Source organism: Chiloscyllium plagiosum, unplaced genomic scaffold (genome assembly GCF_037043375.1).
Source record: "Chiloscyllium plagiosum isolate Xiang-an unplaced genomic scaffold, Cpla_swu_hap1 HiC_scaffold_23, whole genome shotgun sequence".
NCBI lineage: Eukaryota > Metazoa > Chordata > Chondrichthyes > Orectolobiformes > Hemiscylliidae > Chiloscyllium > Chiloscyllium plagiosum.
The window spans coordinates 41,837,433-41,859,325 of NW_028270161.1; the positions used below are offsets into that span (position 1 = coordinate 41,837,433).

The 21,893-nt window shown below is 38.7% G+C and overlaps 1 protein-coding gene across 7 annotated transcripts in view; it reads right to left on the reverse strand.

The window, feature by feature from the left end:
- Positions 1 to 21,893, reverse strand: part of apaf1 (apoptotic peptidase activating factor 1) — a 185,268-nt gene that overhangs the window by 151,312 nt on the left and 12,063 nt on the right. For all 7 annotated transcript variants that reach the window (XR_006315078.2, XR_015761153.1, XM_087999560.1 and 4 more), the window contains exons 4-7: positions 13,629 to 13,826; positions 9,439 to 9,622; positions 8,759 to 8,871; positions 4,491 to 4,622 (exon numbers count right to left, since the gene is read on the reverse strand). Coding sequence is in view for 5 of the 7 variants with exons in the window: in XM_087999560.1 (XP_087855686.1) it covers positions 4,491 to 4,622; positions 8,759 to 8,871; positions 9,439 to 9,622; positions 13,629 to 13,826 (627 nt within the window). In the remaining 2 variants the exon portion in view is untranslated. The remainder of the gene's footprint in view (positions 1 to 4,490; positions 4,623 to 8,758; positions 8,872 to 9,438; positions 9,623 to 13,628; positions 13,827 to 21,893) is intronic.

Consider the following 21,893-nt stretch of genomic DNA (forward strand, 5'->3'; position numbering starts at 1 on the left):
CAAAACTAGCCCAGCGACACGAACACTATAGTAACACATCCCCCAATTCTCCTTTCTACTACTTTAATAAACCAAATAGTGAAATTTGGGATTGGGAGCCCTTAAAGGGCACTGCAACAGAAAACCTAAATTTCAAAGGAAACTTAACAAGTTAAATTCAAACAGCATTGTGAAAGATGATGGTTTACTCCAGCCCCTGCAGTACCCACCAAATGTGAAGGGTCTGAATCATGCCAGTGGATACATGTTCTTTGTCCAAGGATTTCCACACATAAACGTAACCATGAGGGTAGGCAGTGAAAATCCCACATGGCCTGCTGTCTAGACCTTGCATGCACGTTTAATGTTCATCTGCCTTTCAAGATAGTGTATGGAAACTTAAATTTAACCATGCAAAATGTGAGAACTATACCTTCAAAGAACCAAAAAATTTAATTAGTGTTAGTCTCTGTAAGAAGGTATAAATTGCTGTCTCACAGGTGCAGAAGCATTTTGTGATATTGTCATTACAAAGGATCATCACTCCAGATTACTTACATACATAGTGAATTTTTAATTACAGCACTTTCTAAAAAAATGAAGATATACAACAAAAAGATGATTGTGGAAACAAATTCAGTGTTGGTCTCGCAAAGCCCTGTATAATCCATGGGACCTATTATAGGGTGAGGCAAAGATCTAGTGGTTTTATTGCTAGACTACTCATTCAGAAACTCAGCTAATGTTCTGGGGGACCCAGGTTCAAATTCCACCATGGCAGATGGTCGAATTTGAATTCAATAAAGAATCTGGAATTAAGGGTCTCTTGATGACCATGAAGCCACTGTCAATTGTCAGAAAAACCCATCTGGTTCACTAATGTCCTTTAGGGAAGAAATTCTGCCTACATGTCACTCCAGACCCAGAGCAATGTGGTTGACTCCTACCACTCTCTGGGCAACTAAGGATATGCAGTAAATGCTGGCCGAGGCAGAGGCGCCTACAACCTATGGAGTAAATATTTTTTAAAAACACATCTGTAGAACAAAAGAGAAACTTCAGAGAGACTTGCAAGGAAAAGACAACGAGGGACTGACTACCCATATCCTGTGAAGTACATCTCAAACAAAATACAAGCTCATCTTTTATCTTCACAGGAATTTATAAAAAGATGAAGTTAAAAGCCAATTGCAATCCTTGGTCTGTGTGTGCTAGTAGGCTATTGTGCTGCAAGGATCTCAGTTTGAGGATAGACATTAGACACCTCTGCAGGTGAAAGAAATACTCTCTCACTCTGATTGGTAGAAGCCAGGCCAGCCAGTGAAGTCAATATCAAGAAAGGAACAAGTCAAAATCCTGTAAGTTAAGAGAAGCTGGAATCTTGAAACCACTATAAATCAATATCATCTAACTTAGCAAACACAATATTCCACCCTCACAGATCCCAAAGACTGATTTGTATATGTTTTTAACTGATACCTATATATCAATATACACTTCTAAAATGTGTGTGTGTGTCTCTTATTACCTTTTCTCATGTTTGGTAGCTAATAAATGAACTCTTTTCTTGAAGTAAAGGGAACCTGGTGAATTTGGCTCTATTTAAAACATTACTAAAATTGGATTCATAAATGGTATTCATAAAGAAAGTTTTTTTAAAACTAACTTTGTTTTAACTGATCATGAGAAGGATTGAGTTAAGAAAGGGAGCAAGGTAGGAAGGAGAGCAAGTTAATCTGGCACAGCGGTTGGCACTGCTGCCTCACAGCACCAAGGACCCAGGTTCAATTCCAGGCAATTGTCTGCTTGGAGTTTGCATATTCTCCTTGTATCTGTGGGGGTTTCCTCCAGGTGTTCCAGTTTCCTCCCACAGTCCAAAGACGCGCAGGTTAGGTTGAGTGACCACGCAAAATTGTCCATAGTGTCCAGGGATGTGTAGGTTAGATGAATGAGAAATATAGGGTTACAGGGATAGGGTAGGTGGTGAGTCTGGATGAGATGCTCGTTGGAGAGTCGGTGTGACCGAATGGCCTGAATGGCTGAATGGCCTGTTTCCACACTGAAGGGATTCTATGAGACAAATCCCTCCTTAGTGAGCTGTTTAACCATTTGGAGGCATCTTACCTGAATCATAAGGAATTGGGCAACCTCAGCTGAGGACTGATCATAACAATGTTTTATTAGTCAGCCACTGACAAAGGATTACATCTCTTTAAAGTTGATAACTCTGAAGTTCATAATGAAGTCGTTTGGAAGCTGCTGCCTTAGAGTTAGTTTGTTTCTTTATCTAAATATCACCAACAAGGTTTCTGTCATCTTACAGAGAAAAAAGATCAATGTAACTAATGTTATGTAAGCCTAGTGTGAGCTCATTCAAAAATTAATTTTTCAGGATGAATCCTAATTTCAAAGGTAAATGAACAGCCTTGTGGCTCTGGTAAGAAGATCATAATAACAGCAGGTAGAGATTATTTGAGTCATTGAGCTTGCTCTGCTATTCAATAAGAGCACCAACAATCTGGCTGTAGCCTTAACTCCACTTTCACGTTTACTCACAATACCTTTCCACTCCCTTGTCGATTAAAATCTTTCAGACTCCCAATTTTTTAAAAAAAATTGCATGATCAGCCGGCCCCCTGAAAGAAGAAATTCCTCATCATCCATGATCTATTTTTAAATTCCTCTCATTTTGCCTGCTATCAGTGATTGATGTACAGATCGCTCTGTAGCACTGCACTGAGCAGTATTTCCATTTAAATAATATTCTGCCTTTCTATTCTCCCTCCCAAATTAAGCACCCTTTCACTTTCACACAGTGTACTCCAATTGCTGAATTCTGGCCCATTCATTTAACCACTCTTTGTATCCTCATCACAACTTACTTTCTGATCGTTATGTACAATTCTGGGGAGATTTTTCTAAATAATGCAAATGACTACTGCTATTTTTTTTTCAAGCATGGATATAAAATGGTATTAAAGAGTATGTTATGGACCAGATCAAACCCTCTTCAAATATTCTTATTTAAAGGCAAATGCAATGTGCTGTGTTCCAGATGTAATCTGATTAGTTATACTATGCAGCTTCAAGCAAAACACACTTTATTCTTACTCTATAGTTAAAATACAAACAAAAGAAAGAAGAATTGGCTTAACTCTAACTCTGTTGGAAAACTTAATAGAATACTAGATTATTTAGCTACAAAATAGTAACTGATCGAATACAGTAACATCCCATAAACACACCCGTGGTAAAGGCAAAACAAATTGTAGTAGATTGTCCAACATGTAACTTTGGTAGCTGAAAGCGAACCCAAGCTTTAAGCCGTAACGGAGTAAAGAATAACAGGTTTCCACAACTAAACTTCAAAACCCCAGTAACTAGTGAAAGCTAAACTAAAACCCTGACTCTACCCATTCATGCTGCCTCTATTGTTCCAACTTTAAAAAAACCCAAGGACAGAAGAAACCAGGACAAAATACATCTTTTAAAGCCATAGTATCGTCACAAGTGTGACATCTAAGGTGCAACAAATGATAAATGCAGGGATGCGTGGAAATAATTTACTTTTAAATAAAAATCCCCAAAAATGTAATGACATTAGAGTTTGAACGATGCAGTTCAAAGTATATCTGAGCCAATCTATTGGACTTGCACTGGAAAAATCATGAGCTCAGATTATAAAGAAACTGTGACTGTTATTTGCATACATCTAAACCTGCATAGGGAAACACATATTTCAAAGACACATCACCTCATGAATGATTTAAATCATCAAAACCTTTGAAGTACTCACAGAACAGCTTACAAATTGCCCCATATATTGTACCAAATTCCAGATATGTAACTACTATGCAGAAAGTAAACATATTGCAATACTACCACATCTCAAGTACAAGAGCTCGACTTAACTTCAGCTATATTAATATAGTTTACTGTATTTCAATGGTGAAATTCAGATTTAATCTGCTGCCATTCAGTGGCAAGAGTAAATACTGCAGCTGAATAAATAATGGAATCCAGCACAACTACATTAACTGTTTCAGTTTGGCCACATGATGTAAAAGTTCCACGTTAACAGTCTTATGTTTCAGTGCTCGCATCCCTGTCTCTAGGCCAGAAGGTTCGTGACCCATGTCTCTCTTTATCTGTAGCACCCCCTACCCTCATATCTAGTCCTCAAGAATAGTTAATACCAGAAACGTTGACTTCTCCACCCCCTGATGCTGCCTGGCTTGCTGTTTTCTTTCAGCCTCCTGTTTGTCTACTTTGGATTCCAGCATCTGCAGCTTTTTTGTCTCATGACCTACCTGCCCTGGAGGTGTGTCCTCACATGTTGACTTAAGTCTCAGGCAAAGTCTATCTTTTTGACTGTAGTTTCAATCATTCTCATGTTAATTTCTGCTTGTTGCTTGTTTCTTATCTGTGAAGTAATCTGGGATGTTTGTCTTTTAATCTGTAAAGTAATCTGGGATACTTTACAAATGTTAACAGTCCATTAAGAGACTTACCCTTGCATTCCTGTACAATGCTATGTGCTTCTTCTGGCAGAGAGGATACCTCTAAGTTCACAAAACGTGCTAGTACTTCTAGTCCCTTGTCATTCGTCAGACCACTTTGCACAGAAACAGAAAAGTTATTACCTGCAAAATATTAAAAAGATTAAATGAACATTTTTCTGTGGCTTGTACTTCTTAAACCAATAAATTTAATAAAGCAATATTACTTAAAAACTAATAAAGTGATTCATCATTTCCAGTCATCACTGAAAACTTCATTCAATCCCTGCATTATAAGAACTATAATTTTCCATACATTTTTTAATTGCATCCTCTGAATTTGGTAACAAATGTTCAGACATACACTACTGTATCCATATGGTCATTAACCAGAACTCTATGGTGTCGTTGTAGAATCACAATAATCTCAACACGAAGGACCATTTGACTCACATGACATTTACAAGGTCTTCAATGAAACTTTCAACTCTATTTTTTTTTATTATTAGTTCACAGCACCTTTTCATATTCATTCATTTTTTTTTCCAATAACCCTTGATTCCACTATTGACTAAAAATCTATATCTCTCAGACTTCAATATACTAGCCTTTGCCAAGGGTACATTTATGAGATACTACTATATTGGAACAGTTGCTGCTTACTAGTTAAATATTTGATTATTTTGTTAAGTTTTCTAATACAGTTAAGTTTTCCTTCTTTTGTTTATACTTTAACTACAGTGTGTAAAAAAACAAGCCTGGTAGTTTGACCAATCGAATTAATCCAGAATATAAGGCCTTACACTCGCCTTTAAAAATAAGAAAAAGCTAAACTATTTTCTTCACAAGACACAGGCTAACCATCTCACATGCAGCAATTTATAATGCAAAATGTCAAAAATTAAACAAATCAGGGCAAGTCTAACTAACAGTTACTGTTCACTGACCAACTACACAAATTCTGGGCCATTGGTCTTTTTGATAACATTCTGTCAGGATACATTAATGTCTCGTAATTTGTATACATAGACACCAAACACCAATCAATTTTTCCACATTTCCTATCGTTAAGAAAATATTCCAATCCCCCATAACTAAAGTGGATGATCACAATTCCCCAAAATCTTACCGGTGAACCATGGTGTAACCACTGCCTCCCAACCACGTGACAAAGTTAATGGCAAAATATATGATTTCATTTTTGTTCATCATCTCCTCGGAAATACATTTTTAAAGTTCATTGGACAATTTTCCTGTTCCACCATGCTAATAGTTTCAAAAGATTCATCTGAATTCATCAGTCACAATATATCTTTCACAAATTAATGCTGACTCACTTTGATCAGCTGATAATTGTCCAAGCCACTGTCTCTGATAACAGATTACAGTGATACAGTTTACTACCATTTGCAGAAGAATCAGAAAAGGCATAGTACCTGTTTTCACCCTCCATCTCTTAAATTATACACATACATTTACAATCTTCCAATTCAAAAACAAAATTGCTGATTTTTGAGAGCTTTGGAAAATTACGACTAATGCACCTGCAATTTCCTCACCTATTTCTCTCAATAGCCTAGGGTGAAAATAATAAATCCTGATTTTCTTGCCCATCTTAGTTGCCATTATTTGCTCCATTACCATTTTAAAACTCACATTAAACTCATTAAATTAAACCCTTTGACTTACTTTTAGTGTACTTCGTGTACTAATGGAACTTTGTATCCATTTTTATAGTGTAAGAGGACAAAGTAGGCATTTAACACGTCTGCTATTTTTTAATCAATTAGGATCTTCCCAAACCTCACTTTAATGAATCCACATTCTACTCTCTAATTTCCTTCTCCTCCTATAGCAACAATGTTAACTTTGACATCATCTGAAAGTCTTCTTTTCCCCAAATTCCCTTTGTACCACATTTGACTTTTGTTGTTTTTATATAAAGTTCTCACAGGTTGCTGAATTTCTACATTTCCTTGCATTTGTGCACATCTTTTCCTTTAGCTCGTTTCTGTCCCCCGTCACATTTGTTAACCACAGTGGGCAACAATGTAACTAGAGTCTTTGCCTTTTAGAGAAGTGTCCCGGTTTTGTATAATTCAAAGTAATTCTTCAAATAGTCATAGTCATAGAATCATAGAGATGTATAGCACGGAATACTTCCCAATGTTTATGGCTATCCCATAGGATCTATGACCAAGCATGAATCCAGAATCCATGTTTAACTGCAATCCACACTCAATCCTGTCTGAAGCAAGACCTTTGGCAGTTAATTCGTATTCATCTCCTCCATATGGAAATATTTGCTACAAGGCATCCTCAAGAATCAGTCACAGTCTTTCAACAAATTATCAAGTTCCACATCATAGCAAATGGCCTTGTCTACCAAAGCATGATTTAAGAAATGAACATGCAAACGCTGGAGTACACAAACTCTCAAATGCCTGGCTAGCTTAATCACTTCATCATCAACCATTTATCTGCCTCCTATGAGTACAATTTGTTTCTATTTTGATAGAAAATGCAAAGAGTTGTCTGCTGGCAAACAAAACAAGCGTGGCAAGAAATAACACTTCCAACACTGACAGTACGTTCGAGAAGAAACAAGTATCAGCAACACTGCCATGCATATCTGATTATGGTTATGTCTTACTCCCTGACATTGAGACAATTCTCAATGTAGGATCATTAGAAACTGGTCTAACCTACAGGACTCATTCATCTGTTGGCCACATACTCTTCAGAACTATCAACCTTTAAATGTTGACACTATCGCAAGTAAAGAGGTAAACATGTGCCTTAAAGATTAATTTGGGAGAAAGAGGGAGGCAGAAAACAGGAAACTATAGACTAGTTAGTCTGACCTTAGTCATTGTTGAGATTTTAAAGACTATTATTAAGGGTGGAGTAGTTGGAAATGCATGGTGAAATAGGACTGAGTCAGCACGGATTGGTCAAGGGGAGGTCATGTCTGCCATTTCTATTATAATTCTTTGAGGAGGTAATGAGCAAGTTAGACAAAGGAGTGCCTTTGGACGTGATCTATTTGGATTTCCAGAACCCATGGTGTTAGGGGCAAGGTACTGGCATGGAATGGCTGCCTGGCAGAAGCAGAGAGTGAGAATAAAGGGGTATTTTATAGGAAGGCAAATGGAGTGACTAGTGGATTTTGGCAGGGTCAGTTTTGGGACCACAATTATTCACGGTATACATTAACATTCTAGACAAAGGAATGGCATTGTTGCTAAGTTTGCAGATGACACAAAAATAGTTGGAGGGACAGATAGTGTTGAGGAGGCGGGGAGACTGCAGAATGACCTGGACAGGCTAGGACAGTGAGCAGATGGAATGATATGGGAAGCTGTGTGGTTTGGTAGGAAGAGTAGAGGGGGAGACTATTTTCTAAATGGGAGAAGGCTTTAGAAATCTGAAGCCCAAAGGGACTGTGCTTGGGAATGTCAGTTCAGGATTAAGGTTAAATTCAGGTTCAGTTGGCAGTTAGGAAGAAAAATGCAATGTAACCATTCCTTTCAAAAGGGCTAGAATACAACAGGGGAGAAATATTGGTGAGGCTGCATAAGGCTCTAGTCAGACTGCATTTAGAATAGTGTGAGCACGTTTGGGACCTGTATCTAGGGTAGGTAGTGTTAGCTTTGGAGGGGATACAGAGGAGATTTACAAGAATGATCCTGGAGATGAACGGCTTGTCATATGAGGAGTGGTTGAGGACTCTGGGTCTGTACTCAAATGAGTTTAGAAGGAGGAAGGAGAGATTTGGTCTCTGAGACATACAAAATACTGACAGTCCTGGTTAGAATGGACATGAAGAAGGTGCTTCTACTGGTGGAAGTGACTAGGACCTAAAGGCATAGCTTCAGAGTTGAAAGGACAACTGAGATGAGGAGGAATTTCTTCATCCAGAAGGTGGTGAATCTATGGAACTCATTGCACAGAAGGCCGTGGAGGCCCAGTCATTGAGTGTCTTTAAAACAGAGACAGGTATGTTCTTAATTAGTAATGGTTACAGAAAGAAGGCAGGAGAATGGGGTTGAGAAAAATAGCAGCTCAGATCAAATAGTGGAGCAGATTCAATGGGCTGAATGGCCTAATTTGGCTCCTATGTCTTTTGGTTTTATAGTAGAGCAACTTTAATAGCTTAAGCACATGCATAAACCAAATGCATAAACGACTTGATTTCTTAAAACGTAAAAGACTTTGGAAAAGCCAAAAATGAAGAGTATGTGAAAAACAATTATTTTAAGGCAAAAACACCTCGTTACCTGTAACTACATCAGCGATGCTCTTGTCTCTGCTGGTGATTAGAACACGACATTGAACATCAAAACACTTTAGCACCCAGCTGTCCCAAACGTCATCCAGAACCAAAAGGGACCTACATTAAATTGAAAAAGAACTTCAGGGTGTGCAGTGTGCTTTATACCTAATTAACAGCTTGAAGATGTGACAATTCTTAACTACAGTGAAAAAAAAGTTAACAAATGCAGATTTCTGGATCCTTACACTCTGGCCTTTATTGTTTTCCTACTGATTACACATTTTTTCTGAAAAATGCATTTAGCCAACATGGTAAAGTCAGACACAATGCATTTAAATTAATCGTTTATTCTTTGAAAGCTATGTATAATTGAAATGCAAGCATTTCAAAGTTCATCTGAATCATTTAGCATTTGCCATATTATCCAGTTATTTGATACAAAGAACCAAAATAATAACACAAATATCATGCTCATAATTCAAATCTTCAGACAATCTGACATAAATAAATACAAATTAAAAGGGAATGATTTGCTGTATTAATATTTTAAACAACTTTGGGATTACCTGTTCCCTTTAGTTATCTGAACTTAACTTTATAATAGTGACTAGACAAGCTTATTTAGAATACATTACAAAGGAGATTTTCACTTCTATCTTCACAATCGATTTTTATATCGCTTACCTGGGGTATTTGCGTGCCATTAAGAACCGGAGTCGGTCCCTAGCTTCCTCAATATTAAGAGGTGGACTTGGGTAAGTATTGGACTCCTGGTTAAGTCGACTGCAGAGATTCTGCAGTTTAACAAGGATACCTGCACGGTCTTGCTTTCCAACTGCTACCCAGTGTACTCCTCCAGGGAAACATGCTGCCAAATTACAGTTCCGAAAGATTGAATTAAATTACTGAATTTTGAAAGAAATAGTCTAACAATTGAAATCATATCAATTGAAACTTTATACCTGAAAGTTAACAATAACAATACTGCGCTCATCTATTTCATAAATGCTGCTTAATACATGGCCGCGTTGCAGCCCATAAGCTGTACTAAGTATCTTCGTTCTTTCTTCAAGCAGTTTTGCCGTAATACAACTAGAAAGGCTGCTACTATCCTGAATCAGCATCATTTTTCAGTTAAAGTGGCATCAGCAATACAATAAAGCTTATCACAACCTCACTCAGAGTCATTAGCAAAACAAATGCAACAACTGCTCTGCTACTTTCTCCCTCCTTACAGCTCCCAAACTTCCAAAATATTTATGTTACACTTGAAACTTCAACTTTTCCACCTCCTGATGCAGCCTGGCTTCCTGTGTTTTTCCAGCCTCCTGCCTGTTTATTTTGAATTCCAGCATCTGCAGTATTTTTTTGTCTCTTCTACAACAAAGGTCACTTATGTCCTGTCAAATTTTCAACAAAATATTAGGACAGTGCTATGATAAGCCCATTCTCCCTTGTGAAAATAGCCCAGGAGAGAGTTTCCTGGTTAATTCCCTGAAATGTCTGCACAAGTGGAAGTAAGTCTGGACAGCCAGGCTGCTGAGGTGTTAAAATCAGAGATGCAGCCATTCACTGGTCCATCAAAAAGAAACAGTCCTTCTGTCCTGGAACTCCTGCTGTAAAAATGAACTACCCACAAAATAGACTCAGGCCTATTACCATAGTTCTTTTAAGTTCCACATGAGGCCGAATAAAAACGTCATTGGAATAACCACAGCAATGAACCTCAGTGTGCTTTTATAAAAAAAAAGATACATACCAGGACCTTTGAATTGTATACTGTTAACCTGTAATATTTACATGAATATACAATAAATGAAAACTGTGATTGTGAATGTTCTGTGGCCTTGTTTCTTCCAGTATCTGATACCTGCAAACATCAGACGTGTAACCTGGGTGGGTATGCATAGTCTGCCAGTGAGTATAAAATCGAACATGGAAACATGCGTGAAAGTGTTATGGATAAGCATCTTTCTCCTACAAATTCCTAAATACTCCTGCCTGTGATGCTGCTACATCCTTTTCACATCATTAATATTCAGCTTTAAGGATTTCATGTCTTACCTCTTCTTCCACCTTGGGGATCTCAAAGTACAGGCCTCTTTGCAGAGAGAAAGAGAGAGACAGAGAGAGAGAGAGAGAAAAAAAAATCCCTGGAACAGAGTATGGGATTGCACTGCAGCAATCTACCTGATCCCACCCCACTCTGAATATTTCTTCCATGCCTTATTCAATGCATGTGTGAAATAAGAGACCCTATGAACCTCTTTTGCTGCATTGACATCAGGAGACAGTGAATATTAGCTAACCTTTGCCACTAAATTGCAATCTTATGATTTATCTTTGATTCTTAAAAGGAACTTGCCACACTAGGTAGGCACAGCATAAAAGAGACATGGCAGCTCCCTGAATACGTGGCATTAACAAGAATAAAGTTCTGTCTGCAGTACAAATTCATTGAATATTTAGTAAATAAAATCCCTTTTGACTAATTAAAATGACGAGAGTTCATATTTAGTGTTCATAATTCCCTTTCTATGCCATGAAATACACTTGAAAAATGTTCCAACTTTATAAGAAGTGGTTCACTTATCTTCCTGGCATGATCAAAAGAGTTGAACTGAGCAACCCCAACTCAGAAAACAGTAGTCACTTGCCTTATGCAACAATGCATTCCTAAGTAAGCTGTCCTACAGGGAATGTTTTCTAATTGCTGTCCAAAACTGTGCTGCCAATTATCTTTAACATCAAAATGATCAACTCAAATTAATTTAAAATGTTGCAGTGTTGCATGAGAAGTATGTATATAATTCTGTGGCACAGCCACTCTGAATGTGTTTTGACATAAGGATTTCAGTGAGGTTTAAAGGTGGGTGTGTAAACTCTTTATGCAATAGGGTGTAATTCCAGAATCTGCTCTTGCAGAATGTAGCTGAAATCTAGCCTACTTTGAGACAAATAAATTAAGAGTTTACATTTGGTGGCTACAAATGAATCACTACTGTGGTAGTTGTGGTGGAAGTAATTTGGGGGATGAATTAAACACCGCAATTTGAAGTGCACTGCCACATATGAAATGCATTTGCATTGTGGTGCCAATGCACAAATAGCAGTATATTCATCAGAGTATTAATAAGAAGCTACAATGTAAATACCAAGCCACTGATATATTGAGCATGTGCAAGTATCAATAATAAATGAATGTACTTGGCCAGTAGGGTAGATATCATTGGTCTAATAATCCCTATGTGTTCAAGCATAAAAGTTGGGAGAGACTCAGAACCACATTCAGACACATTGCCCACAACTTTAACCGAGGAAATACCTCAAGTCAGGTGGACTAGGTGTTAGCTATGGTTAGTTAGTAGCATTTGTGCCTCCAAGTTAGAGTTATATTGCAACACTTTTTCACTTGAGAAAATACCACACTGTTGGAAGAGGCATTAAAATGAGATGCTGTCAACCCTCTCAGGTAGGCTTAAAATCCAATTTTGAAATTATTTCCAATGTCCTGGCGAATATGTAATTCTCAATCAACATCATAAAAACAGATTATCTGGTGTTCAGAAGACTTCATATTTTCATTTTTTGGAGGATTTGAGTTTTGAAGGACAGTGGAAATGAATTTATTTTAAGTTGTGGAGATACATGGACTCGTTTTTTTTAAAATGAGTCAACAAAAAGATATTGGAACTTTTATTTTAAAAGGCACTTATTGGAAATCTCAGGACTTCAGCTAATTGCTTGGACTCACTTCATGCATGTCAGTTATGTGGATTTTATGGCAGTTCATTTTGAATAGCGTTTTGCAGGCAGTATTCAGTTAGGCAGTACAGAATCCAGCTCAGTCTAGCTTTCAGTTTCCAAGTTCAGCTCTCTTGTTTCTGAAAACGCTTTTGTCATGCGTCCGTGTTGTATCTGGGATACTGACTCAGATGATTTAATGAAGGGATGGAGGTGGTGAGTCCAGTTGCATGTTCGGGGGAGGGAAGCAAGTAGGAGGGAGTGAGGAGTGAGAAGAGGCACCAAGTCAGGCAGAAGCGTTTTAAAAGACAAACAAACAGCCGGCGCAGTTTTGACATAACTCAGTGGATAACAGGTACAAAAGTAAAATGAAAACAGAGGTCAAGACTAGCAATGCAATTGGGTTAAGTAATCCAATTTACAAACCATGCTTAAATGAAAAAGTATTACTCAAACACAATTTAAATGGGAGGCATCTGTAAATCGCCAGCCACGAAGTGCTTTGGGATACCCCCGATCATGAAAAGTATTACAGAGTCATAGAGTTGTACAGCATGGAAACCTTCGGTCCAACTTGTCCATACAGACCAGATATCCTAAATTAATCTAGTTCCATTTGCCAGCATTTGGCTCTAAACCCTTCCTAGTCACACATCCATCCAGATGCCTTTCAAATGTCGTAATTGTTCTAGCCTCTACCACTTTCTTTAGCAGTTCATTCCATATAAGCACAATCATTTCTGTGAAAAACATTGTCTCTTAGGTCCTTTTAAATCTTCTCCCTCTCACCTTAAACCTATGCCCTCTGGTTTTGGACTCTCCTACTCTGAAAAAAAGATCTTGTCTATTTACCATATCCATGCCCCTCATGATTTTATAAACCTCTATAAGGTCACCCCTCAGCCTCTGAAGCTCCAGGGAGGACAGCCTCAACCTATTTCCCTACAGTTCAAACCATCCAATCCTAGCAATATCCTTGTAAATCTTTTCTGCACCCTTTCAAGTTTAACAATATCTTTCCTACCTCAGGGAAACCAGAATTGAATGCAATATTCTAAATCCAAGATTTTATTTTGAACAAAGATAGAAGAAAAGAATAAAAAGTGAAATTTCTCAACAAGAAAACTTACTGGTTATAACTTTGTGATTCCTTAGGGATTCAGCTGCTAATACTGACTTTCCACAACCTGCCATCCCATATATAGTAATCCACCCAGGATCGTTTTCCAGTTTGTAGAGTACATTTCGGATAGTTAGCACAAGTTCTGGACGATCAACAAACACAACAGGGCGTTGTGGTACACCACCTTCACAAAGTATAGTTTGAACTGGGGAAAAAAAAACACAAGAAAATAGAGATTCTTGTTATACAGGTTACTGGCACAGCAAAATTAAGTACCAATTACATGATGGAACATCAAAACATATATTGGCTTCCAGTTCAATTTTCATCTTCTGCTGTTCTTTTCCTTTCTTGTGCCCAAGCATCTAAATTTAATGGCATGATTGTGTGGTCATTTGGTGTTAGGGTCAAAAATTGATTAGGAGAAAGTGAGGTCTGCAGATGCTGGAGATCAAAGTTGAAACTTTATTGCTGGAACAGCACAGCAGGTCAGGCAGCATCCAGGGAACAGGAGATTCGACGTTTCGGGCACAGGCCCTTCTTCAGGAATGAGCAGAGAGTGTTCAGCAGGAGAAGATAAAAGGTAGGGAGCAGGGACTTGGAGGAGGGGCGTTGGAAATGTGATAGGTGGAAAGAGGTCAAGGTGAGGGTGATAGGTCGGAGTAGGATGGAGGCGGAGAGGTCAAGAAGAAGACTGCAGGTCAGGAAGGCGGTGCCGGGCTGGAGGGATCCGGCTGAGACAAGGTGGGGGGAGGGGGGATGAAGAAACTGGTGAAGTCCAAGTTCATCCCCTGCGGTTGGAGGGTTCCCAGTCGGAAGATAAGACAGCGGATGCAGTAGATGATGTGGGTGGAGGTGCAGGTGAATCTGTGGCGGATATGGAAGTTTGCGCCCACACTTGCGCCCACACCTCCCCCCTCACTTCTCTCCAAGGCCCCAAAGGAAACTTCCATATCCGCCACAGATTCACCTGCACCTCCACCCACATCATCTACTGCATCCGCTGCAGCCGGTGTGGCCTCCTCTATATTGGGGAGACAGGCCGCCTACTTGCGGAGCGATTCAGAGAGCACCTCTGGGCCACCCGGACGAACCAACCCAACCAACCTGTAGCACAGCATTTCAACTCCCCCTCCCACTCCACCGAGGATATGCAGGTCATTGGACTCATCCACCGCCAAACCACAACAACCCGACGGTCGGAGGAGGAGCGTCTTATCTTCCGACTGGGAACCCTCCAACCGCAGGGGATGAACTTGGACTTCACCAGTTTCTTCATCCCCCCTCCCCCCACCTTGTCTCAGCCGGATCCCTCCAGCCCGGCACCACCTTCCTGACCTGCAGTCTTCTTCTTGACCTCTCCGCCTCCATCCTACTCCGACCTATCACCCTCACCTTGACCTCTTTCCACCTATCACATTTCCAACGCCCCTCCTCCAAGTCCCTGCTCCCTACCTTTTATCTTCTCCTGCTGAACACTCTCTGCTCATTCCTGAAGAAGGGCCTGTGCCCGAAACGTCGAATCTCCTGTTCCCTGGATGCTGCCTGACCTGCTGTGCTGTTCCAGCAATAAAGTTTCAACTCAATAATTGATTAATCAGTAAATTGCATGATTCATGAAGGAATCAGCTAGCTATGCCTTTCCTTCATAATAAATGAGTTTCATTCAAGGAGCCAAACTGAAATTTTGCTATATAACCAGAAAATGCTCAGGTCTTAAAAACTCAGGTCTGCTAGCATCTGTGGAGACAGAAAGAGAGTTAACATTTCATCTTGATAACCCATCATCAGAAAGTTTAATAAACTTTCCACAGAAATGCATACTAATCTACAGAGTTGAAATTCCTGCAGATACAGATTTGTTACACTGTTAACTGCCATTCAGTGAGACAAAGTGAATATAATGAATACAGGTAGAAGTTGAGTTGCACACATGTTTGAGGGACAAAGGATGAATGTAGCAACTTTTGGATTGATACCAATAGACATTGGGTAGGTAGACAGACTGTAGTTTGACCTCCTTCAACAAAAAAACCTCCTTCACTATAGGATCCTCAGTCTCCATCCAAGAACATCACATTTCTTCCACTAAAGAGCAGTGAAGCATGTGACTATGGTCACTGGGTCAGACTGTTCACCACATTGAACAAATGTGGCTTCTGAAAATTTGCTGCAGGATTTCTGACAATCAATCTAACAACAGAGTGACATGGACTGTCCAACTTGTACTTGGACAGAGATAGGTCATACAAAAGATGATGATGATGACTACATTGATTTGTTGATGTGCACTGAGCACAGTGTGGAAACATTTGCCTTGTTGTGGGCTTGTTTTATCATTTTCATTCCTTTTTCTACTGCAGGTCTCTTTTTTTCTTATTGTAATATGGAAATGACTCAATACTACAGGTCATCTGATAGATAAGTCCCTCAAAGTGTCTAGCGCAGTGGGAGCGAGTGCGTGCTTCTGGAACTGAAGAAGGTCAAAGTGATCATGAAACTCCTGATGCTGACCAACCAGGAACAGTTGCAAATGTTCACTCAGCTGACATGAAGATGATAGATAAGAAATTAGGCTTTGTGTAGTATGATTAAAATTTGACATTTGAATCATTGACTGATGAAAAACAAGTGCAGATCAGTAAGGAGTCGCATTGGAAACGTTTGGTGCACACCAGATTGTGGAAAGCAGAACATTATGAGCCGAGGTTTTCATAAGATGAAGAGGAGGAGTCCAGCCAGGACAGTTGCGGAATATTAAAATCTAAAGATGAAAAAGATGTAATTAAAAGTTTCAGTTGCAGATAATCTGAGATACAGATGAAAGTTCACAACATCACAGATGTAGATGTCTTTGTGATCGAAAGGATATAGGATTGGAAACTCAACTCAATGTCATAGCATGAAGAGAAACTTTTAATAATCCAGCAATGCCAGCATCAGACATTCAGTTAAGGCAGACCTTTGGGACAGAACCCCTAAAGATTTAACCTGTACTTCTCGACGTTGGAATTTGACAGAGTGCAACAGTTCCATATTTTGATAGCCTTTCACAGTGCTGAAGATATTCATCATGACAAATACAGGCACCAGAAGTATAAACAGAAGGGTGAACAATATAGATAAAGAGGCTAAAAATCAGCAATGAAAGGATATATTTAAAATGACATACAATGGAACAACCACTTTTCTTTTAATATAATTTTTAATCTAAAGAATCCTAGACTGCTTAGATGGCTCAATGCGTCATTGGTTCTGAGCTATGCAGAACAGTAAAGTCTCAGACTAAAGTCCTGGTCTAAAACAATGAAATAATTTCAGTTAGGTTAACAGTGGAGCACAGTAAATGTCTTCAATTCCATGGGCAAGTGGCACTAAAGGATTCCAACTCAGCTACTTGAAAGTACATGTGCAAATATCATCCTCCTCTATGAAATATTACTAAATGGAAGAACATGAGGTGCATATGAATTTTAAGTTTCAATAGGACGTAGTAACCTAAAAATGACATTTAATCTACTTTTCAATAAATATATTCAGGACCAGCAGGACAGCAGAAGGCAAAACTGGGGAAAAGATTCAATATACAACTAAACAACAAAAACAAAATATGGAGACAGTTTAAGACTTTTGAAAAAGCCTTGGTGCAATATTAACACAAAAATATTACAGAGCTGGGTTATGCTCCAAGCAGTGAAAGAACACTGCTCACCATTCACCTCACAGATGGCTACCGAGAGGCTTCACAGGCTTGTCAGTTGAACTTTCCTCTCATCTGCTGCTTGTTTCAGTGAAGATTCAACACCTCTAAAACTTGTCAAGAAAAAGTGAATCTCTTCAACAATATTGAGGAATCCTCACTGAGGTAGATTCACTCTAAGACCGCAGATATAAAGTAGGCAGTATAAGTAAACAGTATAGGTGGAGTTAAGGAACAGAGATAGGAGAGGCAGGGTTAACAAGTAATACTTTTGAATCTATAACATGAATTTTCTTCTGAAGGAATGAGATGCTACATTCAAAATTTAATTGTACAGAGCCAGAGAAGGTGTTAATTAATAATTATGCTACTCATATTAAAACTCAGTTACTCCTGAATGTACTAGACTGAATTTATCCAGTAACTCCACTCTGAAGTAGTACAACAGGGCCCTGCCTTTGCAATCATTTCAATGCTGAGTCCCTATATGTGAGGACTGCAACAATGCACACTATGGAATTGCAATTTCTGATTTCTGCATTTAACTGTGCAGGTAAGTACTTCTGAAATTGCTGTCAATGCCCTTCATTATAACAGTCAGCAATAACAGACACCTTATTATTTTCATCACAAATTCTGGGCCATGAAGAGAAGCTGCAGGAATGATTGTGACTTCAAAAATAAATCTAATGTAGGATCACTGTGTGATGTTGTGTGCTGCTGATTTTGAATGCCAAGCCAAATAGGTGAAAGGTTTTTTTCATCTGGCTATTAAAATCTGATAAATTTTATGGACACAAATCAACAACGTGACTGGCTTAAGAGCCCTGCATCACATGTAGGCAATTAATTGGTTTAGCTACGTGTTCATTTTTGAATGAAGCTGTGGAAAGGAATCATACCCATTTGTACTAGGCCAGTTCAAGCATTCGTCATTCAGATCAACATGTTGGAGAGGCGCATACCACTGAAATACTACTTATACAACATTAGTGATGAGCGTCGACGATTCTGCCATTTTCAGTGTCAGATCAGAACCTGCTGCAAAGTACACTTCCCACTTTTTGAGAATTCCAAAGTACTCAACTGCATAATTATCCAGCTTTACAAATTAGTTTAGAATGGTATCATGATCAGCACAGACATGGTGGGCTGAAGGGCCGGCTTCTGTGCTGTACTGTTCTAAGCTCTTTTGACAATAAAGACTAATAAATTCCAGATCTTAGGGTAAGATTCCAACTTTAAAAAAAGGCAATTCATTCCCTTTTGTTAAATTTCACCTACATCTCCAACAATCTGTAATTAGTCAAGCTGCGACGTAGTCTCTCTCTTTCTTCCTCCTCCTGACAGACAACTGCCTGCATCCTACATGGCAACAAAGACATTACAGATACAGGAAGGCAAAAAAAAAATCCTATTAAAGAAGCAAAAGTATACGCAAAATAACCACTATAGGACAGCAAAAGAATATAACTTTAGCACCAGTTAGATTATGAACCTTTGTCCGTCTGGCATTTTTATTCCTTTAGTTAATCGATGTAAGAGATAAATTATACCAAAGTGATGCAAAAAACAGAATTACAGCACACAGGCACCGTAGCATTTGTCATCCTGACCTGCCAGAATAGTACAATGACAACTTGCAAAAAAAAATTCACTTTAACTGCTTCCAAATAAGACTCAAAAGTAACCATTTGTTTATTAGCTTATGATTTACAATTTTCAGTTAATGTACAGCCATTTCTTCACCTGAACAATTTCAAATCCTAAGATTAGTCTATATTTCCTATGACCCAGAAATCTCAAATTTACATGATAAAGGTAGTAAACATGTGTATTTTAAGGCACAGAAAAATATATTCAGAAAGGTAGCAAAATCTTTGTGAAGGAGATAAAAATTTAGAAGCATCTTAAAAAGTAGCCATTACAAAGGGGATTCTAAACATTACAGACAAAACCACTGAGGCACAGGCTCCAAATTACTAAATAATCAAAAAGACACGAGGAAATAAATACAGTAACTATCACTAGAGAAATGTGTTAAGGAAACAAATGAGGCTAAAGGCTCAGAAGTCCTCTGGACCTGATGGGATTGAAAAAGCTGGTGGCCTTACACATCTGCTACAGCAGATGCAGGAAAGCGCTTGACCACAGAGGAGCGGGGGGGGGGGGTTGTGTGGGAAGGGGCCATTTGTTCAGAAGAATTAAGGACATCTGTTTTTAGTGTCACTGGATTGGTGTAAATAAGGTGATAACATTTGCTCACTTGTCGAATGTATGGCAGTACTTCCTTCTCACCCTGGGGGCTGGAAGCTGCACATATTTCACAGTTGGGTGTTGGATAACTGAATTTCTGGTTTATATTGAAGAGTTTTAACAAAACTCATACTCAATAGCAAAATAACTTGTAATTTAATAAGCTGAGCGAAATATGCAATAGAGCAATCCTGATACATTTTCATGGGTACCACACTGAGTAGATTTGAATTTATAAAGCTCAGTTCCCTTATCTTAACTGTTCTGGAATGTGAATGCCCCATTACCCTTACAAGCTGGGAAAACACAAAGGCTGAAACTGACATAGTAAGAAAGTTGGAAGATGTACGCGCGCGGTGCATGTGGGTGTGTGAGAGTGAGTGAGTGAGAGAGAGAGAGAGAGAGTGAGACTATTCTTCTGTAAATTATATTCACTAACCAAAGGGTTCAAAGGAGTGAGTGAGTGAGTGAGCGAGAGAGATAGATTCAGAAAGACAGAAAGAGAGAGAGAGAGAGAGAGAGAGAACAGAAGTTGGTGAAAAGGTTAACTCTTTGTGGTCTGATCTGAGTGCACACTTCCTTGTCATGGCTTGAATGTTTGTGTGTTGTTCCCTGGAGCTCCAGATCCGGGAATGTTACAAATTTAATTTGCATTTTGGGAATCTAAGAGGATTTTAAAAGAAAAAACTATTTTGTAGGACAATGATACTGGGCATGTGAGCTGAACGAGCTTACCTCATGACATTTTCCACATAGTTTAGACTAGTCTCGTTATTTCCTATTAAAAGGGAAGCATATCTAGCTAAAGGCCATTTAGCCTGGCTTGATCAAGGTTCCCACTTTGATATGTATGTAGCTTAATTAGTCAAGCGTACTCAGAGTGTCTCTTCTTCTGCAAACTTTTGCCATTTTATTGCTGTTTATGTGATGATTGTTACTTTCCCTGCTTCAGTTCTGCTCAATGCCCCTACTGGACTTCTTTTTCTTTCAGTACATCAATGGCTACATTGGTGCTCTTTCCAGCTCTTGATCTGAACTTTGAATTTCCACTCACCAGTGCACAATGCATCTCCGACACCTCCCTTTTCGACTTCTGCCGGCTTTCCTGGGGATCGCCTATCAACAAATATTTGTTCTAAGCCCACTGCTTCCATATTTATTTTCTTAATATTTTCTAAGCAATCTGTTCTGAGATGTTGTTATGCCTCTGGAGCAGGTGGGACTTGAACCCAGGCCTCCTGGTTCAGAGTCAGCTCAGTACTATTGCATCACAAGAACACTTCTATTTGTTTTTAAGAGTAAGAGGAGAATTTTAATAAGGTGTTTAAAATCATAAAGAACACTAAAGGACTGAAATCAGGGGTCACAGATTTATGGCAATAGGCAAAGACATTAAAGGCATAAGGAAAAACATTTTTAAGTGAGTAGTTAGGATCTGAAACAGTTTAATTATAGAGTTAAAATAGAAATTGGTTAAATATTTGAAGAACTAAAGTATTCTGTGATATGGGCAAGGAGCAACAGAGTGGGTTTGCTCTATGAAAGAACTGATGCAGACTCTGTGGGCTATCTTCTATAAAGTGATTCTAAATGTTAAGGGAGGACAGTTCCTTTGTTCAGTATTCATATTTCTACTGGTCATATTACTATCCGTTTCTCATGTTACACATATATCAAGATTACACCATTATGAGACTCAGTGACACTGCAATCAGAACAAGACTCTCAAGATAATTCAACAGAAAATTCACATGCAAAAGATAAGCTCATAAAAAGCTCAAAATAACTCATCATTTATATTTTCAACTTTCATGACCTGCATTACTACTTAACCCAATTCTCATGAAGGAATCAGTTCCTATATGAACACCTCACCAAGGTAGCTGAGAGCTCTGGAGGGTAAAAGCACACAAATCTGTCCTGTTGGGTTATCACAACTCAATGAGTCAAATTAATTACCTTGTACCACTCGCCAAATGTTTTTGTACTTTCAGGTTATAAGCTGTTAAAGTGGTTTTAACCCATAATGCTAGTTTCTTTTTCCCCTTTTAGAACAATATACCTTGTCACCTGACCAAAATCATTTGCCTCTATATAAAAAGATAATGATTTTGACATTTAGACAGGTTTGATTTCACCTTTCTACCCCCTTTGTTTTTACAAGCAATTTCTCCACCCTTTTATTTGTTTCATTCTCCTCTCTTGCCACTGACTCAAAAATCACAGCACGACAATTTCTCATATTCCTGCTCCTGCCTGCAACATAGATAAGAGGCGCCAAGGTCTCAATTAAATTTTCAACAACAGTGCTATTTT